The following is a 25,362-nucleotide window of genomic DNA, read 5'->3' on the forward strand; positions in this document are numbered from 1 at the left end:
TCAAGCCCCTGCTGGGCCAGTGATGAGCTGATGACCAGTCACATATTCTCCACAAGCCTGGGCAAAATGAGGAGATGGCTGTGTTTACTCTGGTGTTCTCCAGCTCCCTGGCTGCACTAGACCCGGGAGTCCATTCATTGCCACTTGTCCTTGAAGCACACATAGCTGTACACTCTGGGAAACCTCTTCCCCACCTGGAGGCTGGGCCAGTGACACTGGATCCATTGGGTCAGGGCTGAAGCACTGTCTGGGGCTGGGGCACGTGTGTGGCCATGAACTCAGAAGGGAAGGGCCTAAAAGGCCATAGAAAATTAATTCCTGATGCTTCTTTATTTCCTTCATTTAACTTTTTTTTGGGGGGGGTCATTTGTTTTTCTCCATTTGAGGCAGAAGTCCACAGAGTAGAATCTGGTATGACTCCTGGCTCTGGAGGACGTTTTTATTCTGTAATCCCCAGGGGCTGGAGGAAAGCTAAGGTCACAGGGGACCTCTAAAGTCAGGGACAATCATTGAGAAAATTGGGCTTTTTATAATTTATGCTGATAAGTGAGCACTGACAGCTCTGGAGGGAGTTTTCTAAGTTTTTCATCGTGAAACTGGATTTTGACTATATATTGAAGACAGGCGCATGGATTGTTCGTAACCTAGGAGTCTTCACTGTGGCTTGACCCAAAGGAATAGCTATTGATGAGCTTTCCTTAAAGAGTGGGTAAAATAGTCCCAGGACTCCCTGCTTCAATAAGGACACCTTGGAATACACTGCCCCTGGGGCTCGGGGCCAGCGGTGGGCCGGAGGCGGGCGGCTCATGCCCAGCACTACATTTCGGTTCCAGCGGGGCCACCAGCAGCCGTCCACTCCTACAGCCCGACTTCGTCAGGTGGCAGCGCCGTCCAGCCTTTCCCAGGAGTGATGGATGGGTGGATGGATTCATTCATTCCTTCAGCAGGTGCACTGCCCAGCGCCGTCGCGGTGCTAGAAGCAGGGCGGAGAGCGAGTCCGGCAGGCCGCGGGGGAGGAGAAAGCGCGGCCCCGACACGGGCAGCCTCGCCGCGTTACCGACCCCGCCCTGCGCCCGGTAGGCTCCGCTCGAGCGCCCGCGGGGATCGGCGCGTCTCCCCCCGGATCCCCGAGGCAGGCGCGCCGGGAACCCTGCAGACCCGCGGCACCTGAGACCGGAGGGGCGCCCCCGTCCCCGTAGCCCGGCCTGGGGCGGGGTCTGCAGGCGACGCGAGGCCGCAGGCCGGACGGGGCCTGGCGCTCCCGCCCTCGGCCGTCCACGTGACGGGAAGCGGCGGGGCCGGGCTGGAGCCGGGGCCGGGGCCCAGGAGCGCGCGGCCCGGGGCGCGGGGCCCGGAGCGGCCGGAGCGCGGGCCGGTGAGCGCGGGGCGGGCAGGGAGCGCGGGGAGGGTGGGGCCGGGGTCGGCAGGGGCTGCGGGGCGGCGGCCTGCGGGCAGGTGCGCGGACAGGTGCGCGCAGGCAGGTGCGCGGGTGGCGGGCGTGCGGCGCCGGGAGGGGGCGGCTGTGCGGCTGCGCGCTTTCGGGGCAGGGAAGACCCGAGACTTGGTCCGGGTTTGGGTGGGCTTTCGCTGTTCTGGAGGGAGGAGCCCGGCGGGACGACACCCCGTGCCCCTCGCCCGTCTCCCCTCCGCCCGTGCGTGCGATGGTTTTGTCGCTGTGCTTGACGTTTCCTGGAGCTCGTGGGGTTTGAGAGTGCAGATTCCGGGCCACATTCGGGCCTGTTTGGCCTGTACTGGGAGACGGGGCAGGGGTGCGATGGGAGGAGGGGAGACCTCGCCCCTGTTCTCCCCTGGGACGGAGGTGCGGCTGGAAGGAAGTTGAGTTCTCCGCTTCTCGCCTCCTGTGTTTTAAGGGGTGGCTTTCAAGACACAAGCTCCCACCTGCAGTTGCCCGCACCTGCCATTGCTTCCGCCACGGGCTGCTGGGTGACCATCACCCCCCAGGCCCTACCTGGCCGCTGGAAATGGGGGTTCACACAGCGCCTCTTAATGCACACGGACTGTACTGGGTGCTGGGGTCCCAACCTGTCGGATCAGGGTTCCATCCTTGAGGAAGCGCTTGGGGAGGGCAGGCAGCCGCGGGGACAGTGGTGGCAGGTGAAGACCCCGGGGAGAATGTGTGAGGAGGGTCCGCTGCGGTGTGAGCTGGCAGACCCTGGCCCAGAGCTCACGGCTGGAAGCGCCCCCCGAGCCCACTACCCCTGCTCTGGCCGCGCTTCTCTGTTGGTCAGCCGGAAACTCCAGCCCTATGGTCAGATAGGAAGGAACATCTGGCCAGCTGCTTCCTTTTCTTTTTCCTTCCATTTCTGACAGCCACACAGCCTCAGTGGTCACTGAAGCGGCCTCTTTGGTGTGTGGCCCCAGAGGCCGTCTGCCACTAGCCTTCGCAGGCCCCGTTCCTTTGTGAAAAGGGGCAGTGCTTCTCCATGGCGGTGGTGGACGTGGAGCTGCAGGTTCAAACCCTGACTCTGCCACTTCGTAACTGGGAGCCCAGGGCATTCACTGGACGTTCTGAGCCTCGATTTCTTCAATCAAAATAGGGGGAATATGAGAAAAGATACATGCATTCCAGGAAGAAAATGTGCATTGGGCACAGAGCCTGGCACTTAGTAGGTGCTCAATGAATTATTGTTACTAGGTGGAAATTAGGATGTGGGGTGGTAGCTTCTCAGCTCTGAAGTCCATGGCGTTGGCTCTGAGTAGCTGTTAACCCAGTGAGGGCTCTCTTCTGGGACGAGACTCCCCGGGGGCTCTGAACTCCAGTTTGCTGTGCACATTTTACAAAGACACGGGGGACAGGTGTGGTGCTAGCCCTCGCCTTCAGGTACGTCCTCTGCCTTTTCTCTTCCACTCAGACGGTGAACAGCAGTCCTTGGGTCCTACAGGTGGAGGCAACTTGCCGTCCACTGCGGGCTCCCAGGACGCTCCAGCCTCTGCCTAACCCTCCAGTGACAGGGATTTTCGTCAGGAGCCTGTTCTTCCCTCAGGCAGCTCCAGTTGACAAGTTTTAAAAGCACAGAGCTCACTGTTTAAAAAACGTGAAATTTCCAGGCCTGATTTGCAGCTAGCATTTCTGTTCATAAAAAAAAAGTAGTTATTATGGTTTATTCCTTCACGCTAATATTAAAATATTGTGATCCTTTAAAAAAACTCGAGGAAATTTGACTTAATGAGTTAAGCATCTTCATCTTGGTCTCAGTTCTCATTAGAAATACATTAATCATTGTGGCAGCCAGGTGCTTGTATACCGCCCAACAGTTTGGCCTGTACTTTATAACTCATCTCCTCTGTGGCAAACCTGACCTGTTTTTCTTTCTTAAACAATACTATCCTACAAAATGAACGTAGAAGTAACAAGTTAATTTGGGGCTACCCTGAGTGAGCTGGAGTGTTCCATGCAGAAAGGCAGGAGTAGTCATTGAGCGTGTTGTGAAATCGTGCAGATGATTTGAGATCAAGATCTTTTGATAGTCAAGTAGCTGCTGTTGGGTAAATTAAAGATTCAGGGAAAATAACATGTGAAAGAGGACCATTGCCTAGCATCCAGTAGGCCCTCAGTAATTCTTATGATGGTTTGAAGGTCCAGTATTGAGGAAGATGTTACAAAGGAAATGCCCTGGAGATCCACACTCCTCCTCTGTTCCTTATCCACCTCCCCTGCCCTGCCGTTCCCCAATCCCTGCTTCAGTTATAACTGCTGATGTTGCTGTTCCAGGACGCATATGATATATAGACACAGAGACACACAAATGCATATATGTGGTATGTGTATATATGTATGTGTACATACACTTGCGTGTGTATATTTACATATATACGTATTTAAATAATTCTGATTAGTATTGCCCAGGAAAAAGGTCCCAACTATGAACAGTTACATATAGGTACGTACTGGGAAACGATCAAGATGACAAGTTAGTTGTTCGGCCTTAGCTGTATTTTTTTCTTCTTCTGTTTTAAGATACCCTTTCAGGTCATTGAAACAGGTTTATCTTGATGTAACTAGCCTTATAATATCTCTGTCACATGAGTGCAAAAGAGAACATTAAATGGTCATCCAGTGGTGTCCTGATTTTCAAAAGGGGGGAAAGTGGTCTTTGGTGCAGGTCAGTAAATGTGTTGTCGATTCCTGGCAGATTTCAGGACCCGGTCACTGAGCAGCCGGCTGTGAGAGCTGAGAGAAGCACAGGGGCAGCATGGGCTGCAGTCCCTCAGAACAACGGACGCCACAGAAACGTGTGTCGCGTGTAGATACGATTACCGGGTTAGCGGAGAAACGTGTCCGCGTGTCACTCTGTATCTGAGGCTGAGCAAGTCAGTGCTGACTGCACTCCATTTGGGAAGAAGCGTTTATTTGTGACACAGGTTGTTTAGGGGGCGTGGGGAGGGGGCGAGGCGTTTGGCCACAGAGAAACGTAAGAAGGGAGGGTGAGGCGAGTCCTGGGGGCCCTCTTCTAGCCTCGGGATGGAAAGCGAGGACCTACTGCTGAGGGTCCCCCGGGAGGAGCCGCAGGAGGACCCCACCTGTGGGCCTCACACCATGGTGCCCCCCGTGTCTGGGGTTGTCTGAGTTCTTTTCGGGAATCCGAAGTCACACTCGCCCCCTTTGGTCAACGCAGTAGGAAGAACATGGCCTTGGAGTCAGAAACAGAAACGGGGGTGAAGTCCCAGTTTCTTCACCTGCGGCTGTGTAGCCTCTGTGTCCGCAGTGACACCCGCCTCTCGGAGCGAAGCATCCGTCCAAACCCGGGGCCCAGGGCCGCAATCAGCTGGTGCTCATCCTTCATCCAGACTCAGAGCGGCCTTGCCCCCGGGGTGGGCAGTGTGGCGCAGTGGTTAGGGGCCCGCTCCCCGTGGTCCTTCAGCCTGTGAGAGCTCCATCTCCCCCTGCGGAGTGGAGTGATGAGAGTGCTGGCCTGGTCGGCCACCGCGGTGAGCTGGAAGAGCCCACTTGATCCAGAGCCTGGCACGTGAGGAGCATCCCAGGGATTGTGGCTTCCCTAGGATACTGTTATCACTACCCTGTCCTCCACAGGAGCCAGAGAATAGCCCAGAGGGAGCGTGTCATCCACCCAGATTCAAGGAGGGGACAGGCCCAGAGGCTTTAAGTGACTTGCTAGGAATACACCCTCTGTCCACCTGAGTCCATCCCAGACTTTCCCGGCTCCCCTGGTCCAGCGTCTGCTCAGTCTTCTTCCTGGGTCCACGAGAAACTGGCCCCGAGCTTGCTTCTTAGCCTCCATGGGAGAGAGGCCAGGTGACCTGCGGTGTCGTGAGACCTGCTTTCCGGCCCCTCCACTCAGCTCCGTCCTCTGGGCCTCAGCTGTCTCTCCTGATCTTATGGGACCAACGTGATAACCTGTTGACGTGGGGTTGAAAACAGCCGGTGAAACTTGGGAGGCTGTGTATCTCCCCCCGGCCCTTTCCTGGAACGTGAGAATGTGTGACAACTCTAATTCCCTTGTAGGTTTGATATTTTCAGACCTGATTTCAGTAGAACTGCTATTTTCAGTTTTCCCAAAGATTTCCCCCTTCTAGAGTATTGGTATCTCAGGTCTTTATAAATGTGTTTACCCAGGTTAATCGAGAAACTTCTTACGAGACTTTTTTCTATGAAAGTCTGTTGTTAAAATGGCAAAATAAAAATTTTTTTAAAGTTGCATTTGTAGAAATACTGTAAATGACAGGCAGATTCAAGGAATGCAAGCTCTCTTACAGCTAACGCCTGAACTTCTCTGACCAGTGGCGGGCTCTCCGAGCGTCTCTGCCATGCTCCCTGGGCCCACTTCTGAGACTCTGACCCCCAGTCAGGGTCTTTCTTTCTTTCTTTTTCAATTTCTTGGCTGCACCCTGTGGCATGCAGGATCTTAGTTCCCCAACCAGAGATCAAACCCGTGCCCCCTGCGGTGGAAGCGTGGAGTCTTAACCACTGGACCACCAATGAAATCTATTTTCTGATGAATGGTTTCCATCCCTTGAAACGGTGCCCAGGGAGTGGTTTTTGCCCCCGATCCCTTTTGACAACTGGTGGGTTTGTAGAGAACCTCACATGCTTGCAGACGTAGACATGGCTTTCCAGCTCAAGTGCCTGAGGAATTCAAGGATTCAGAACTGAATGTAGCTTATAAAACAAGTGACTGATGTGGAATAATATGAATAGGTTAATGACTGTAACTTCTCTTTATAAGTAAGAGGAAAGGTTGGCCAAGTTTACATTTTTAAGGGTTTCGCATCTTGTGATCAGTTTGGAGTTTATCTTTTAGGCAGTGGCACACTTTCTGAAGCGCTTTAAGGGGGGTGATGATGTGATGTTTGAGATGTGAGGTCCATGGTCCTTCCCATCTTCCTGTGTTGGCTTAGAATCAGGCCTGGCTCTGGTCCAAACATTAGAATGACCGTTTGATCTCTATTCACTTATAAAGGACTATCAGAAAATTAAAAAAAAAATGTAAAACGGGACAATAGCAAATCTGCCTTTAGGTAAAGTGTCCTTTTTAAAAGGTAGGTAAGAATTAATCTTTAGCTGGTCCATAGGGAAGCACCTCCTGTGATAGGGCTGTGATACCCATTGATGGGTTTTTACCTCTAAATTGATACATCTCTGATGCACATATGCTGTGTAGGGCTCTATAGAGTTTGTTTTATTTTAAAGTGTCGATGTAATCCTCAAATGTGTGATTCTTTGCAGACACACAGGGTGCCATGCCCATCTTAAGGCTGTTCTCATATTATGTGAACGTTCTGTGACAGGAGGTAACAGTGTCCTTTGATTCAAGAAAAGTAATTGTTGGCGAAGATCCCATCTTAATAAACAGCACTTTGTCATAGCATTCTTTTAGCAGGATATATTTATTTCTGGCTCAGATTGGGAGTCTATATGTATATATATATTTTTTCTTTGTTTAATCTTGTAACCTTGGGTCTACAAGTGTCCTTCTGCGTCTAGATAATCTTTCTACTTCAAACATTGCTTTTATTCCATGTTTATTCTTTCTGCTGTGACTTTTATCCGCAGCGTGGAGCATTTCCATTGCTCCAGGTTCTTGCAAATCCCCAAAGTCATAGGACTTCAGAGGCGTTGTCCGCTTGATGGGTATGCAGCGAAGTATCCTTGTAGCTGCAATTTGCAATTCCAGGTGGTTCTGCAGGTTGATCACTCCTCCACGGCTGCTGGCCATTCACGTCTCCACTTCTATGAGAAGCCGGATCACCTTTTGCCCGTTCTTCTGTGAGATTCGTGTTATTTTCTTCCTGTGCGAGTTCTCTGGACCATCCGGGCGTGTTTTCGTCAGACGTGTGAGGTCAGTGTCTTCTCCCCCATCCTCATGTTTCTTCATCTTAACTTTTCACTTTCTTGATGGTATCTCTTGAAGAACGTAGGTTTTACATTTTAACGTGAATAAATTTATCTTTCTCCCTAGGGCTTTGCTTTTTTATCTTATTTTAGAAGTTCTTCCCTACCTTAAGGTCATTAACATATTTTCCCCTATTTTCTTCTCAAAGTTTTAAAATTATGCCTTCCAAACTTAAGAATCTTCATCCATCTGGAATAATTCTGATGTATGGTATAATGTAGGACTGTAGTTTATCTTTTTTCTTCTGTATGGATATCCAGTTGCCCAGCACTGTTTATTGAGCACGTATGTGCTCTGTATACACCCTGTGATATACAGTAGCACCTCTGTCATATTTCTAGGTTCCGTATATGCATGGTCTGTTTCTGAGCCCTCGGGTATGTTCTCTTGGGTTCGTCCTGTACCAGCACCACATTATCCTAATAGCCATCACTTTATATTTCATCTTATTTGTTGTCAAGTCCCCTTACCTTACTTTTTTCAGAAGTGTCTTGCTTTTTTTGGTCCTTCTCTGCATATGAATTTTATAGTCTTCTTGTTGAGTTATACACACACACACAGATACACACATATACACCTGTTACAATTTTATTGGAATTGCATTTTTTCCTCTAGGTCTTTTAGGGGCAGGTTTGCTTTTCATGGAAGCAGAATTTGCATACAGTAAAATACACCGAACCTAAGTGCACAGTTGAGTGAATTTTGACAAACCCATACACCTGTGCAACCAATACCTCAAACAAGATGCAGGATATTTGTGTCACCCCAGAAAGTTCCCTTGTGTCACCCCTTTCTTTCCAAAGTAACCACCGTTCTGACTTCTATCACTATAGATGAGTGTTGCCTGCTTTTGAACTTCATATACATGCAGACACACATATGAGTATGGTTTCTTTCATTCCGTGTTTTTGAGATTCATCCATGCTGTTGGCTTTAGCCGTGGTTTATCCTTTTTATTTCCAAGTTGTATTCTGCTTTGTGAATACTCCACGTATGGGTACAAATGGGTAAAACTGAGCTGTTTCCTGTTTTGGGCTATTATGAATAAGGCTGCTATGCACATTCTTGTACAAGTCTTATTGTGGGTGTTGGCATGTACTCCGGAGAAATGGAAACATTTAAGAGCGGAACTGAGGGGTGACAGGATACATGCATGTTTAACTTTGTGAAAGACCACCAGACTTCCAAGGCAACAGCATCATATCCTCCTTCCAGGAAAGTATGAGGTTTCTAGTTGTCCTTTATCCTCATTAACATTTAGTGTTGTCAGTCTCTGTTTTTTTTTTTTTTTTTGCGGTACGTGGGCCTCTCACTGTTGTGGCCTCTCCCGTTGTGGAGCACAGGCTCCGACGCGCAGGCCCAGTGGCCATGGCTCACAGGCCTAGCTGCTCTGCGGCATGTGGGATCTTCCCGGACCGGGGCATGAACCCGTGTTCCCTGCATCGACAGGCAGACTCTCAACCACTGTGCCACCAGGGAAGCCCGGGAGTTAGGACTTTTTAACATATTTGGGGAGATATAATTCAACCTACAAGAGATGATAAGGGTCTTGTTCCTTCTTTTATGTGTTTTCTCTTTTAATCTTTAAATGTGCTCAGTTAACCTGGCAGATTTTATTACCTTAAACCAATATTGCATGCCAACTTATTCATATTGTGTTCATACACACACACACACACACACACACACACACATATGTTTATTGCTTGACTCAGTGTGCTAACATTTAATACTTTTGCATGTTATTTATAAGACTGATCTATGATTTTCCCTTTTCCTATATCCTTATCTGGTTTGGATATCAAAGTTATACTTTACACTGGCTTTATAAAATGAAGTAAGATACGTTCCTTCTTTTTCATTCTCAGGAAAATGCAGTGTGTAAAGTTGGAATTATGTGATTGCCAAAGGTCTGGTAGAACTGTTAGGAGATCCATCTGGACCTGGTGCTTATTTTATGGGACAGTGTCCGTGAAATCCGAGTATAGCCCGAGGTCTCGCATTGTGTAAACGCATCAGCTCTCCCAGGCTCGGCCAAGTGCTACGAAGAGAAGTAGGGCCTCTAGAAGCCTATACGGCTGTTGTAACCGTTCTTCAAGTAAAGAACACAGAAAAACATTTTTGAAGCTTATGGGTAATCTCAGAGTCTGCTGCCCAGCTCTCTGTGTAGCAGCAAGAAGGGACTTATTGAACTGAGGTTTCCTAGGAAACCTTTAGGGACCTAGGAAGTTGCCAACCCAACAGGTTCTTTTGACAGTGGCTTCAGGTGTAACTAAAAGATACTGTGTACATCTGTAGAAGAAAACTAGTATTTTTACATTAACATTTTCAAAGACACTCAGATTCTGATTATCACTAGTGGTGGTGTGTATATTCTTAATTTGGTGGAAAGTAATCACTAATATTTAAATTTTGACCCTTAGCACATGTTGCTTTATACCGTTACTTGTGTAGTTTTCTATTATGTCCTTAATGAGATTGGGAGACTCTTGGGAAAGGCACAGTGTCTTGTAACTTTTTTTGCACACATACAGGTGCTTGTTGCATATGTAATGTTATCTTTTTTTTATTGTCCATGCATGTATTAATATTTTTCCTTTTTTTTTCTCTAGGTATATATTTTGCAATTTTGAGAAAACTGAAATATTGATCTTTTAAATTACAGCCATGCTTTTAAGGTGCAGTTCCAAGAAAAAGTTAGTTTAAATATCAGATCAGTTTGCGATCACACGATAAAGTATGAATTGTACACTTCAGAGAAATTTTTAATCTTATCACCATGTTAAAACCTCTCTGAATTCAGACCCCAATAAGTTGGACTTAATATAGGGAGGTACAGCCTAAAGTTTATCTTTCTGTGATTCATTATTTTATCCAAATAAATTTATCATGTGACTAGATCATGGAGGAAATTTTCCTGCTGCTTAAAGGAATAAATCATTTTTAAGTATCAGAATGTTCAGTGTCAGCTTTCATTTACCTCCATAAATTCTGTTTTAGCAACTTTGGAGTTCATAATACACTATTGTTGACCTTCGTGCTGTGAATTGGCTCTCCAGGACTTATCTAGCACTAGATACACACTTGCACCCTTAGACAAAATCTCCCCAACATGCCCCCAGCACCTGGGAACCACCATTCTACTCTCTGTTTTCAGGAGTTCAGCTTTTTTAGACTCCACATATAAGTGAGATCAGTCAGTGTTTGTCTCTCTGCCTTATCTCACTTAGCATAATGCCTTCAAGGTCCACGCATGCTGTTGTAAATGGCAGTATTTTGTTTTTCTCATGGCTGAATAATACTCCCTTGTATAGATGTATATGTATGTATGTGTGCGTGTATGTGTGTCCATATATCTCACATCTTCTTTATCCATTCATCCATTGACAGACACTTAGGTGGTTTCCAAATCTTGGGTATTGTGAATAGTGCTGCAGTAAACATGGGAGTGCAGAGATCTCTTCAAACTTCTTTTTTCATTTCCTTTGGATATATACTGAGAAATGGAATTGCTGGATCATATGGCATTTCTATTGTTAATTTTTTGCGGAGCCTCCACGGTGTTTTCCATAGGGGCTACACCAGTTTTCCACCGACAGTATACAAGTGTGGTCCTATCTCCACATCCTCATCAATACTTGTTGTCTTCTTGATCATAGCCTTTCTAACACATGTGAGGTGATATCTCATGGGGGTTTTGATTTGCATTTCCCTGATAATTAGTGTTGTTGAGCACCTTTTAGTGTACCTATTGGCCATTTGGATGTCTTCTTTGAAAAAAATGTCTATTTGGTTCCTCTGCACATTTTTAATTGGATTGTTTGGTTGTTATTGTTGTTATTATTATTGATTTGTATGAGTTCTTTATATATTTTGGGTATTAATCCCTTATCTGATATATGGTTTGCCAATATTTTCTCCCATTCTGTAGGTTGCCTTTTCATTTTGTTGATTATTTCTTTTGATGTGCAGACGATTTTCAGTTTGATGTAGCCCCACTTGTTGACTTTTGCTTGTGTTGCTTGTGCTTTTGGTGTCATATTCAAAAAATTATTGCCAGTCCAAAGTCAAGGAGCTTCTTCCCTATGTTTTGTTTCAGTTTTACGGTATCAGGTCTTATGTTTAAATCTTTAATCCATTTTGATTTAATTTTTGTGAGTGATGTGAGATGGTGTCCAATTTCATTTTTCTGCACGTGGTTATCCAGTTTTTCCAGCACCATTTGTTGAAGAAACTGTCCTTTCCCCATTGAGTATTCTTGGGTCCCTTGTCAAATATTAGGTGATTGTATAAGTGGAGGATTATTTCTAGGCTCTCTATTCTGTTTCATTGATCTGTGTGTCTATTTTTATGCCAGTACCATACTGTTTTAATTACTATAGCTTTGTAGTATAGCTTGAAACCAGGAAGTTTGATGCCTCCAGTTGTGTTCTTCTTTTTCATGATTGCTTTGGCTATTTGGGTCTTTTGTGATTCCATACAAATTTTAGGATTATTTTTTCTATTTCTGTAAAAAATGCCACTGGAATTTTGATAGGGATTTTATTGGATCTATAGATGGTTTGGGGTAGTGAGTACCTTTTAACAATGTTAATTCTTCCAATCCATGAACATATTCCGTAGGTATCCTTCCATTTGTGTCCTCTTCAGTTTCTTTCATCAACATCTTGTAGCTTTCATTGTACAGGTCTTTCACTTCCAGCCTTTGCTGGAACGCATCAAAGAATTAGGGGTTTGGTCTCTTATGAGGCAATGCTTTTGGATACAGGAAGTGAGAAGAAGTCCAGCCAGCCTCCCTCTGACTTCATCAGGCCCTGCAGTTCTCTTTAGAGCCGCATAATCCCCCTCTCCTGCTTGAGGCTATCAGGGACTACTGGGCGTGAGTCTGCTTTCTGGCCACAGTGGAGACATCAGGCAAAAGCCATCTTGCTCATTTCTGCTGCCTCTAACTTTGTGGAGTGTGAAACCAGAGTCCTTTCCGGAGGAAGAAGTAGAAAGCCCAGGGTTAGAGTGTGGGGCAGTCCGTCTTCTGGTGGAAGTAATCCATTAACTGACCTGTCAGTAACCTCACCAATCCACTAAGCACCTCAACTCACCACCTGCAAGACTTGGAGATTTGCAGCACATCTTTTCTTTTTTTTTCTTTTTTTCTTTTTGGCCACGCCGTATAGCATGTGGGGTCTTAGTTCCCCAGCCAGGGATCAAACCCATGTCCCCTGCAGTGGAAGCATGGAGTCTTAACCGCTGGACCGCCAGGGAAGTCCCGAGGCACGTCTTTACTGCTCCACGTGAACAAGTTTCCTCTGGGAGCCAAATATGGTGCTGGGGCAACGTGCGTACCTCAGTGGGAAAAATGCAAGGGAATTTGGGGTGTGATTCCTGCCTCTGCATCTCCTACGAGATCTGAGGGGCAGGAATTAACCACACAATATAGGTTGCTCCCCACCATTCACTTAGACACCGAGCCAAGTGGCTGGTGAGGCTCAAGGGACCATCAGTGAGGGTCACTTTTGCCTTTTTCTGAAGTGTTTTTGTTGCGTTGTCTGTGTGAACAGGTGTGCTTGTCTTCTACCCACAGGTGTGTTTCCCAGGGACAGTGTAAGGAGACTCCCTATAAATCTCAGCTCTTTTTTTGTTTTGTTTGTTTGTTTGTCTTTTGCGGTACGCGGGCCTCTCATTGTTGTGGCCTCTCCCATTGCGGAGCACAGGCTCCGGACGTGCAGGCTCAGCAGCCATGGCTCACGGGCCCAGCTGCTCCGTGGCATGTGGAATCCTCCCAGACTGGGGCACGAACCCATGTCCCCTGCATTGGCAGGCGGACTCTCAACCTCTGCGCCACCAGGGAAGCCCTCAGCTCTTTTGAGAATGAGCAGGGTGGCACGCACTTCATTAGAAGCACGCGTGTGCTCTCCTGCCAGAGTCTCTGTTTGCCTGGTGGGAGGAGACCAAGTGGGAAATCTTTTCTTTCCTTCGCTTTTTTCCAATAGTGTCGAATGATTTCCTTTCACTGAAATCAGAGCTGGCAATCAACGTATATTTATCGTGACCAGAAATGGTTCTGCTTAGTCCTCGTTCCTCTAACTTACCTTTCTTTTCCTCTCCCGCAGATCAGCCGCAGACATGATGAGCACCAAGGCCTTCACCCTGGTCCCCGCCGTCGAGCGGGATCAGCTGATGGGCGACAGGGAACGGGTGTCGTTGGAGTGTGTGGAGTGCTGCGGCCGGAACCTGTACGTGGGCACCAGCGACTGCTTCGTGTACCACTTCCTGCTGGAGGAGAAGACCGTGCCTGGCGGGTCGGCCACGTTCACGGCCACCAAGCAGCTGCACAGACACCTGGGTTTCAAGAAGCCGGTGAATGAGCTGCGGGCGGCGTCGGCCCTCCACCGGCTGCTGGTGCTCTGTGACGGCTCCATCACCCTGGTCCACATGCTGAGCCTGGAGCCCGTGCCCTCGGGTGCCCGCATCAAGGGGGCCACGGCCTTCGCCTTGAATGAGAACCCGGTGAGCGGAGACCCCTTCTGCGTGGAGGTGTGCATCATCTCCATCAAGCGCAGAACCATCCAGGTGTTCCTGGTGTACGAGGACCGCGTGCAGATCGTCAGGGAGGTGTCCACTCCGGAGCAGCCCCTGGCAGTGGCGGTGGACGGCCACTTCCTGTGCCTGGCCCTGACCACCCAGTACATCATCCTCAACTACAGCACGGGCGTCGCCCAGGACCTGTTTCCCTTCTGCAGCGAGGAGAAGCGGCCCATCGTCAAGAGGATAGGGAGACAGGAGTTCCTCCTGGCAGGCCCCGGCGGATTGGGTGAGCAGGATGCCAGGCGCCTCGGCTAACCTCGCCGACCTCTGCCCGGTCTCCTTGCGTTCCGTCCTTGAATTCACGCTGAGATCGGAGAGGGAGATTGTGGTTCTGAAAACTAGACACGTGCAAACAGAACTGCACGCCCAGTGCTTGCACAGTTTTCATTAGATTGTTTTGTGAGTGTGGGTTTAATGGAACAAAAATAGACCACTCTTAGAATCACATTTCCTTTGTGCTAAAGTAGAGCCTGAAGGTGGCTCTGGGGAGAGAATTCCACTAAGCGGCTAAGTCCACAAAGAAGAATCTGTAAGACTTCTCTATAAGACTTTCTCCTGTGGGTGGGTTTCCTAGCGGATTGTTTTTATTCTCCATTCTGAAAGGAGCTGAGGGAGCTCACTTAACAGATGATTTCAAAGGTGGAGGCTCCAAGGGTATGTCCCTGATTTTCTCTTACTGCAGTTTTGTCCCACCAAAAAGCGTCTAGCAGCTAGCTCCTTAAAAGGGCTTTAGCTGTTTGGTGTGGCCTTCCTCATTCTCTGCACTGCCTCCTAAGAATCAGAGCTGGCAATGTCATCTCCGGTCATGGTCGTGGATGGTTCGTAGTGTGTGTGTCTGGGACAAGCAGGTGCTGAGACGAGTGAGTGTCCCTTAACACCCATAGTCTTTAACCTGTCTTCCTGTCCTCCTATAACTTTGTGATGCCCGTGGCTATGGATGAGTAGTGCCTGGATCCTTTAAGTCACAAGGGGCTGCCAAAGGGCAGCATTCTGTTGCTGTCCATTCCTCCTTCCTGTCGACCGGAACCTCCTGCACGAGAAGCTTCTCATTAACTTGGTTTGCCCCCAGGATCATCGTATAAGAAAGGCAGGAGAAGGGGGTTTTCGGAAAGATGACCCTTCTGTCTTCCCTAAGTGAAGTGTCACCATGAATCATGGATGTAAATGTTTGTGGTGTTTCGGTCCATCTGCCCTTGGGGGTGGTTTATTCAGGTGGACTGCAAGCCCCTTCCCCACGCCCCTGGAACTTTGGTATCTTCCTTGCCTTCTGCTGGGACAAGGTGTCCGGGGTCCCTCTGTACGTTTCCTGCCCTAGATCTGGTTTCCGCCATTTCTCCAAGGACCCCTAATGTTTAGAGACCACAGTCTGGGTGCTGGAGGTGCTTGGGGTCCATTGTTTCTAGGCCTCTTGGGTGGACAGAGCTGGGAAGTGTGCATTATTTAAAGATAAAACCCATCATGAGAGCATATTGATGGAACAAGTTTGGGGCTACCGGGCCCTGACCCCATCTTTCTGCGTGCCTGTGTCTCCTCCCGCCCACCCCCAAATCCTAGTAAATTCCCACCGTGACGTGGTTGTTCCTTTGATCTGCCCCACAGGACACAGAGCAGGACAGGACCGACACCACTGTGCCCGCCACGTCATCACCAGAAAACGTTTGATTGTGGTTCTGTTTGTCCTCAGGGTACGGGCCGTGTAACCCACTAGGAACGTGCGGTCACATTTCTGCATTTAAAGTCACTGGGAATCGTTCCCATCCCTGTGGCTCTGCCAGCAACGGGATATTCAGTTAGATGGATGTGTTTCGTTTCACTTTCCATTTCTAGAAATTGCTTTCTCTTACTGTTTGTTTTCTTCTGTAAACATGTACAGGTTTCCACGTCAGATCCACACAGCAAGGTACATTCACCTACTCTCTCCTTCCCCCAGAGGTAACCTTTATTAGTGTTTGTCCTTTCATTTTCAAAGAAAAATTATAAATGAATATGTAGATATGTGTATCTCCCTCCTTCAGAGTTGCAGGCTGTCTCTCCCGTGTGGAGGGACCACCGGGCATCAGTCAGGCCCCGGTGGTGGGCATTTGGGTTTTTTCCAGTCCATGGTGTTAGTAGGAGCTTATCTGTTTGGATTTTTCCAGTGTGTCTATGGGAAATCTTTCTAAAGATGGGGTTGCTGAGTCCACATGTAAATGCATGTGAATCTGGAGGGGGACACTGCCACCTCCCCACCCCGACAAAGGTGGTAGGTACCATATTTTCTTCCCCTGGCGCCTGTTTCCCCTCAGCTTTGCCAGCAGCATCCATATATTGTCAGACTTTTGTGTTTTTGCCCGTCTGGCACATGAGGAATGGTATCTCAGTGGTGTTAATCACATTTCTCCTTTTATGAGCAAGATGGAACATTTTTCAAGAATTTAAGAGCCATTTGCCTTTCTTTGGATGGGAATTATCCCTTCTCGCTAGCTGTTTACTTTAGCATTTGTTATATATTTGAGATACCAACTTGTCTGAGGCATGTTTCAAATATCTCCAGTTGTTACCCTGAAAAAGCGTTTCTTACACGTTTCTATATACTCAAATGTATTAACCTTTGTACTTTATTGCTTCTTTTTTGAGTCATAATCATTAGGGATGTTTCCCCCTCTCCCAGGTTGTAGACAGATTCACCCACATTTTCTGCTGGTACTTTTATGGTTTCATTTCTTATAGTGAAGAGTGAATTCGATTTCATCTTTGTCCGTATGGTTGTCTGTTCTCCCCACACCTGATTCAGGAGTCTGTCTTTCCTCGCTGGTGGCGGTGGCTGCCTCTCAGGTACAGTCAGTTTCCTTATCCCGTTGGGCCTCGCCTAATGGGCTTCCTGTTTTGTTCCATCGGTCCGATTGCTTATTGATGAGCCAGAGCCTGCCTTAGCTGTAAAGGCTTTGTTGTGAAAACATTTGACTCCAGTATCCTTGTGTTGGTTTTAGTGTTCGTTTTAGTGTTCAGATTGAAGGGGGAAAAAAATGGTAGTCAGTCATGTTCAGGCCTCATTTTTCCTCAAACTTAATCTGTCTCAACTACCTGGCCATCATGGTAAATGAACCAACCTTCTTAATTGTTGTTCTGCTTGTAATAGGTGTGATTATAAGCAAATTGGAGCTCCCTTGTAAGCTCTGTAATACATCTCTATATGCAGGCTCTGTGTACAAGACAGTAAATCACCACCATCATTAAAAGGCTTCAGAAATTAAGTTCAAGCAAATTACTATAATGAATGCATATGCACCATCACACATATGAGCGCTGTATGTTTTCATTTTGCCCACTGCCTTCCCCCCTGAAGATCACACGTGCCCACTCCCCTGTCATGAGAAATTGCTCTTAACTTTTTGCCTTAGTTTTTTTTTTTTTTTTTCTTCTCCTTTTTCCCTTTTTTTTTGCGGTATGCGGGCCTCTCACCCCCGCGACCTCTCCCATTGCGGAGCACAGGCTCCGGACGCACAGGCTCAGCAGCCATGGCTTGTGGGCCCAGCCGCTCTGCGGCATGTAGGATCCTCCCGGACCGGGGCATGAACCCGTGTCCCCTGCATCGGCAGGCGGACTCTCAACCACTGCGCCACCAGGGAAGCCCCTGCCTTCGTTTTTGTTTTTGTTTTTTTTTTGGTTTTTTGGCGGGGCCGCACAGCCTGTAGGATCTCAGTTCCCCAACCAGGGACTGAACCTGGGCCCCAGCAGTGAAAGCCCAGAATCCTAACCACGAGACCACCAGGGAACTCCCTGCTTTAGTTTAAATTGTACTATTTTAAGCAGTGCTTTGTTGAAAATTTCATAATACAATTGATTATTGTGACTTTAAACTCTATCCTTGGATAATGCTTCTTGAAAAATGCAGATGATTCAGCTATTCTGTACCCCTCATGGCCCCCCTTCCCCCACCCAGCTCAGATAAGGGGGTCCACTGATATTTAGACGGTGGAAACCGTCTAAGTGGAAAAATAACCCAGTGGAAAACAATGGTTTTTCAAGGTGTACCATTTACAAACGCGGTACATTTGCAGGTTGACAGCACTTGTGCGCCTTTGACAATATAGAAACAATAGCGCGCGTCACCTGCTTTCAAGCATAGAATCAGTGGGTGTGTGTCCACAACGGTGCCCCTGTTCCTGAGTGGACCTGTGGCACCTTAACTCCGCCTGACCTGGACCCCTGGTTGCCAGTTACTGATCTGCTCTTTTATTCCAGTGGAATCTTCTGCTTTTCTTTTTGTGTAGAAGCCTCTGTTCTTGATCTCTGGTTTCTGCCCTTTTGCATTGCAAGAACATTCATGTCTGGGCCTCTGTGCTGCACAGTCCCTGATTGGATGATGCCCGGCCTTAGCGGGTAAGTGCGGCGACCCTGATTTAATTCCAGGGCGAGGCTGGACAGCGTTTTGGTGTCCGTGCTCCCATGAGAGCTGTGCTATCCAGAACATGGTTATTTGACCTGAAATTCACAGGCTCCTTGGGGTTGCTGTATGCTTGTCCCGTCACCAGGTTACATTTGCCAAACGCCTGGGTGCAGATGGTGTGCTTTTCCCTCCCTTCAGGCTCTCTTGCTGGCTGGTTCTAAATGCTCGGAAAATTCTAGAGAGTGCAAACCTCATTTCCTCCTGCAAAGCTCAAGCTTTGCACCTCAAGTTTCTCTCCCTCCACGTTTCACGCTCTTTGAAGACTTTGGCGATGCAGTCGTGGGGTAATTCAGACCTTAGTTATGTCCTCTCTGTGACTGTACAGTATCAGAGATGCCAAAGTCCGTGCCTTCACTCTTGTGCCCTCTCCACCCCTGGCTCAGAACCCACTGCCCTGTCCGCCCCTCTTACCTGCTGGCGCTGAGCTTTCCGCGGTTTTCCACATTTCCACCGAACTCCTTGACTCCTGGTCTGCTCTGGAAAGAAGTAAGGAGCCCTTGCCAGCCTCAGAGGAACCTCCTCTCGCCATGGCCTGGCCTCCCCTGGCTCTCCTGCTGCAGGAAGGGTGCCCTCACCCCTGAGGATGCACTGGAGCTCCAGGCGCCCCTCCCAGAGGTCCATGCCCTGCCAGCCCTGCATCCTGACCCCGGCTTGGTCCCAGACTCGCCCGATTGTGTTGGTCCTGATTCTGATGGCGCGCAGTGGCCTTGACTCTCACTCCCTCTGAGTCAGGTGCCCAGTTCCCTGATTCGCCCCAGAAGTTATCCCTCCTCGGTCAGACCCCCCGGCTGGCCTGACTCAGGCCTCCTTCCTGGTGGCTGGCGGCCACGTGGCCTCCCTCCTTCCTGGCTCCTGCCAGGCCAGCCTTCCTAAGGCCCCTGTAACCCTGTAACAAGTTCAGCCTGACTTTCCTGGTCAGCGTTTCCTGCTCTGCCCCGAACTTGAACTTGACTTTCTGACCCTCAGCATCCCAGGCAGGGTTTGCTCTCTTCCGGGGCCACGTACCCACTTCCCTGCATCCCGGGGACCCTCGTGCAGGGGCCCCACTGGCCTCCTGTCATCCTCCTGTGTCTGCTTTTTATCTGGGAGGTAGTTACCAAGGCATCTCCCTGAACCCCTTCACCGCTGGGGAGCCCCCGGGCGCGGCTCAGGTCAGCTGTCGCTCTAAGCTGATGCTCAGCATGCTGCCTTACAGCTCGTTTTTTTTGTTCTCATGTAATAAATGAGCTTTCTTTTCTGTTCGTGGTGGGTTCACCCGAAGTCACATACTCTTTCGGTGCATTATTCTCCATTTTACACTATTCTTAAAAACACCCCAGTGACCATTGTGCTTGTCAGTTGGCCATCGATTTAAAAGTAGAATCACCAGATTAACATGTCAGTGTATATTCAGTTTTGATAAAGAATTATTCTCCAGAAGTGTTCCTCATACCAAACCAACACTTGGTGCTATTAGTCTGTAGCCTTTGGCCAATCTGATGGGTGTAAGTTGGTTTTTTACTTTTTTTTTTTTTTTAAATTTCTGTTTCCCTGGTTACTAAGGAATATGGGAATCTCTTCAGGAATTTAGTAGCTATTTGCATTTTGTTTTCTGTGAATTACTGATGCATATCCTTTGTTTTTCTCTTGAGTTAGTCGTTTTCGGAATGATTTTAAGAGACTTTTAAGGGTGGAAGGGAAATACTGAAGGGGAAGGAATGTGTTTCCTTAGTAGGAGATACACTCTCTTACACACACACACACACACACACACACACACACTCTCTCTCTCTCTCTCTCTCTCTCACTCTCTCTCTAAGGCTCACTGCTCTGTCATATTGATAGGGTTTTGGTTGGTGCTACCTACGTGACAAGAGCCAATATTTTAAGTGTGAAGCAGAACCAAGCAAGTGTTGTACGTACAAGTGGCCCCTGCAGGAGGTGCCCCAGATTGTGTCAGGCAAGAGCACAGCGTGGACACGCATGTGTGATCCCACTGGATACCCATTTTCTCTTTTTATAAATTTATTTATTTTACTTTTTTGGCTGCGTAGGGTTTTCATTGCTGCACGCAGGCTTTCTCTAGTTGCGGTGAGTGGGGGCTACTTTTCATTGTGGTGGGCAGGCTTCTCATTGTGGTGGCTTCTCTTGTTGCAGAGCACAGGCTCTAGGCATGTGGGATTCAGTAGTTGTGGCGCGTGGGCTCAGTAGTTGTGGCACGTGGGCTCTAGAGCGCAGCCTCAGTAGTTGTGGCGCATGGGCTTAGTTGCTCCGTGGCATGTGGGATCTTCCTGGACCAGGGCTCGAACTCGTGCCCCCTACATTGGCAGGCGGATTCTTAACCACTGCGCCACCAGGGAAGCCCCTGATACCCATTTTCAAGAACAGCCTACTTTGGAGGAAAAGAGCTATGTTTGTACTTGATTAAGTGCAATACGTTTCACTCTTTGTAACCACTGAAAATTTAGGAGGGTCAGTGACTTCATAGGCTTAGGAATTTTGCTCCTATCATATATTTGAGATACTTTCCATTGCTTTAAAGTACTGGCTGTATTTCTCTGTCTCTCTCCCTCTCCCCGCTTCTCTGTTGTGTAATAGAAACCGTTTTTCTACTGTAGGAATATCTAATCATTTGCAGGCAATAGCATGCTGTTTTTTGTTTTTATTGAAGTATAGTTGATTTATATACCATGTCTGTAAAGGTGTTTTATGTCAAGCACTTTGAAAACTGACTTAAAATGGATTGACTTCACTGGGTGAACGTGAATTTTCATAAACCCCAGTATCTGTGGACACTATCCAGCTCATTTGGAAATGTCGTTTAGTGCTTTATGTACAAAATAGATGAACCGTGGTTGACTATGGAAGTTATCATTGACAAACACTTAACAGCTCTCTGTTTTCAGTTGCAAGATTGGTTGTATCCCTGCATCAGAGAGAATGTGTATCCAGAATTAGACTTGAACTCTGAACAGAGACAGTTCTGGATAGGAAGCCTTGTAGAGTGCCCGGCACACAGTAGGTGCTGAATAAGTATCTGAATGAATGCGTTCAGTGTTGAATGAACGTATAGGGAAGAGCTGGCACTTAGAGACGCAGACCCGTTGGAGGACCGGATATGGAAGCAAGCTTGTGAAGCTTCTTAAATTGTGTGAAAGTCACTTTTCCCCACATGTGAGGACATGAGCTGTATACACCTTCATGTGGGTACATGTACACGTTTTTAACGTCATGTTTAATTGGAAGGAAATACTGATGTAGACATCCTGGGGAAAGCGGTTCTCTTCACGAGAACAGTCACGGAGGGTCCTTTGCACACGCGCTGTTATATTATCTTTCCCGTCTTGAAATGTAATGAAGGCACAGGTATTCTGCGTTCAGACACATCTACAGAAAACAAACAAGCAAAGCCCAGCTCTTTGAAGCCCTCCTGACCCTTCCTGTTTTCCCAGGCATGTTTGCCACGGTGGCCGGGATATCTCAGCGCGCGCCCGTGCACTGGTCAGAGAACGTGGTTGGAGCGGCCGTCTGCTTCCCATACGTCATTGCCCTCGACAGCGAGTTCATCACCGTTCACAGCATGCTGGACCAGCAGCAAAAGCAGACCCTGCCCTTTAAGGAAGGTCACATCCTCCAGGATTTTGAAGGTACTAGTTTCCACGGAATCTGAACAACATTTAGCTGTCAATCTTTTATGCTTGTATTTCTTCACTAAGTGCTATTAAGGGTCCATTGGGAACTTGGCCTTTTGCTGAGCATGGAAGATCCACAGGCAATGGTAATACAGTCTCTGCGCTTCAGGGGCACCGAGGTTAAAGGGAGATAGTGAAACAAATAGCCACAGCAGCTTGAGAGCTTGATGGCAACAAAATAAGGCCAATTGGGAGAGCAGAGGAGGAAGTATTTCCTAGAAGTATCAGGGAGGGCTTCCTGTAGGAGATGGTGTTTGAGCCAAACGTTTAAGGATGAGTAGGAATCTGCCAAGTGGATGTGGTGTGAAAGAACCTTCAGGCAGAGAGAAAGGCACGCGCAAATCTGCACAAGAAGGAACTCTGGGCTCCGGGCCACGCAAGTGATTCACAGGGACTGTGGTGCCTGTTGTATGAGGAGGGCTGGCCTGGGTGAGGCCGCAGCGGACCAGGGCAGCCAGGGAGGGAGGGGTTTATTTTACTTTTCCTAAATTTTATTATGAACACCTTCCAACGTGGTGAAAAGTTGAAAGAAAAACAAAGTGAATCCCTGCCCCCCATTCACCTAGATGTTTTCATACTGGTTCACGTTCCACTGAGCAGTTTGGAAGTAAGTGGAGGAGACCGTGGCACTTAATCCGGGATATCCTTCAGCAGGCGTTTTCCCGCGTGACCACAAAGCCCTTATCACACCCCAGAAATGTGCTCTCAGCGCCTGCCTGTGGTCAGATTTCCCCGGCTTCCTGAGAATGCCCTTGATGATACTCTCTTCAAACCAGGAGCTAATCTAGAGCTGTGCATTGCCCTTGCCGTGTCGGGATTGGGGCTCCCCAGACATTGCCCTTCCTGTGTTAGATGCTGGGGACGCAGACCTGCTGAGTCTCGAGGTCCCACGTGAAGCGTGTCAGGGCTTGACGGGGGCCCTGACACGCGTGCTGGGAGAGCTCATTCATGACAGTGTTACGTGCTGTGCACACTGAGGGGTGGAGGTGGGCACGGGGGATGGGTTGCGGGCACGCAGAGGCTGGTGACATAACCCACCCCCGGCGGGAACACGGGGAGGCTTCCCAGAAGGAGGGACACCAGTGCACAGCAGGGGCAGAACCTCATCTGAGCGTGAGGACAGTGACGTCGGTTGACATGGAGGACAGATGATGCAGACAGAGAGCCGGGCAGGGAGGCCAGGAAGGGGAGATCCAGGTGGGGAGAGACCAGGCGGTGGGACTGGGATGGACACGATGATTCCCAAGGAGGGAGGAGCAGAGGGAGAAGAAGAGGCTCTGCTGACCCTGAACGACCTTCAGACAGAGAGACAAGGTCGTTCCACCGCTCCCTGGGAACAGGTGATAGTTTAGCTTCAAACGTGTCTCCGGAGGGAGCAGAAATCGCACTCGAAGCTTGGCAGGAGGGGCTGTCTTGGGTGGCAGGTCCGACTCCCCAGTGGACCATGCCAGGCATCACGATGCCGGGGGCAGTGGGGAAGGGAGAAGATAACGCCGAGATCGGGTGATTTTGGATGGCGGGCGAGTGTGAAATGTTATCTTATGGTTCCGAACGTTGCGTTGTAATCTTAGTTTCCTGTAAACTGACTACCCTGGAGAGAAAAGAATTTTTCAGAAGTTTTATATGAGGGATAGCATAATTCTTACTGCTTATTTTCCAGGACTGAGCACTATAGCCTCATCATGGACCTACTCAACTGGTTTTAAATTTATCAGCACTTCAGAATAAAAAAAAGGCCAAACATTTCAATATCCCCTACTTCGGAAATGTACTGTTAAGAGTTCGTCCTTGGGCTTCCCTGGTGGCTCAGTGGTTGGGAGTCCGCCTGCCAATGCAGGGGACACGGGTTCATGTCCCGGTCCGGGAGGATCCCACATGCCGTGGAGCGGCTGGGCCCGTGAGCCATGGCCGCTGAGCCTGCGCGTCCGGAGCCTGTGCTCCACAACGGGAGAGGCCACAACAGTGAGAGGCCCACGTACTGCAAAAAAAAAAAAAAAGAGTTCGCCCTTTTCTGATGGTGGGAAGAAGGAAAGAGAAGCATTCGTTTCTGGTTGCTGTGGGAACTCGGGGTTGGGGCGCTGTGATGACATTGGTCAGACCTCCGCTCCCGCTCCTCTTCGGGCGAGGGGGTGTGTTTTCTTGCCAGCACTGGGTTCCTACCCTTCCCAACCGTGTTCCATTTCTTCCCAGGAAGAGTGATCGTCGCCACGAGTAAAGGAGTTTACGTCTTGGTTCCGTTACCTCTGGAAAAACAAATACAGGATCTTCTAGCGAGCCGGAGAGTGGAGGAGGCTCTGGTTCTAGCGAAAGGCGCCCGGAGGAACATTCCAAAGGAAAAATTTCAGGTTCGTAATCCGCGGGCCCCCAGGCTGCCGGCTTAGAAAACGTTAGGATCTAAGTGCCCCAGGCCCTGCAGACCGCTTCCTGTCCATCATTCAAGTTTCTCTGCGTCTCCACGTTGTACAGATAAGGAAGCAGGTCTTAGAGCAGCCGGACCAACAGCTGGATGAAGTCACGCTGCCGGCCGAGGCCAAGTCGGGATTTGAGCCTCTGACATACTTCCCGTGCCTAATTCAGCAAGTTGTATTTCTAATCAGCATCCTTCTTCCAGAGGAGCCTCAGGGCACAGTGGTTACAGACGAAAAGAGGAACCTCAGGTTAATTTGTCTCCCAGTTCAGAATTTATATTTGTTGGGATGGGGTTGAATTTGTAGAGTTTAAGTTTATGTTATCAACAGAAAAAGCTTTGTGAACTGTACTGATAAACCATCTAATGTTGCCGGAATCCATCTAATTCATTTCCTTAGGAGAAAACTTTCAATGCATTTTACAAACGCTAACTTTAATATCGGTGGTATGATGAATACAACTGATGAAACAAACACAAATTATTCTTATGTCTGATGAAATCAGGTTTCCTAAAAATTTGCTCCCTGATCAGTTGCAAGGTGAGTTCGGGTTACTCTATGTATTTCAGAATAATAGAGCGAAATATTGGTGTGTGCACGCTTCATGTGAACATCTAAGTCCATCATTAAAAGTTCTAATGAGGGCTTCCCTGGTGGCGCTGTGGTTGAGAGTCCGCCTGCCGATGCAAGGGACACGGGTTCGTGCCCTGGTCCGGGAAGATCCCACATGCTGTCGAGCGGCTGGGCCCGTGAGCCATGGCCGCTGAGCCTGCGCGTCCAGAGTCTGTGCTCCGCAACGTATCGCAAAAAAAAAAGTTCTAATGAATTCATAGCGATCCCCTGCTTGTTTCTGTGGGCCAGATTTTCAGGACGATGTGGTTTGTGGAATGAAGCTGTGC

The 25,362-nt window shown here is 48.6% G+C and overlaps 1 protein-coding gene across 3 annotated transcripts in view; it reads left to right on the top strand.

Annotated features, from left to right (window-relative positions):
- The first annotated feature begins 1,276 nt into the window (after positions 1 to 1,276).
- Positions 1,277 to 25,362, top strand: part of TGFBRAP1 (transforming growth factor beta receptor associated protein 1) — a 41,646-nt gene continuing 17,560 nt past the window's right edge. Inside the window, exons 1-5 of one of the 3 annotated variants that reach the window (XM_060117091.1) lie at positions 1,336 to 1,375; positions 7,167 to 7,319; positions 13,481 to 14,181; positions 21,816 to 22,010; positions 24,246 to 24,400. In XM_060117091.1, the coding sequence (XP_059973074.1) occupies positions 7,213 to 7,319; positions 13,481 to 14,181; positions 21,816 to 22,010; positions 24,246 to 24,400 (1,158 nt within the window). In that variant the 5' untranslated portion in view covers positions 1,336 to 1,375; positions 7,167 to 7,212. Of the gene's footprint in view, positions 1,376 to 7,154; positions 7,320 to 13,480; positions 14,182 to 21,815; positions 22,011 to 24,245; positions 24,401 to 25,362 lie in introns of all 3 variants that reach the window. The other 2 variants (XM_060117090.1, XM_060117092.1) reach the window with 2 other exon arrangements.

Source organism: Mesoplodon densirostris, chromosome 14 (assembly GCF_025265405.1).
Source record: "Mesoplodon densirostris isolate mMesDen1 chromosome 14, mMesDen1 primary haplotype, whole genome shotgun sequence".
Lineage (NCBI taxonomy): Eukaryota > Metazoa > Chordata > Mammalia > Artiodactyla > Ziphiidae > Mesoplodon > Mesoplodon densirostris.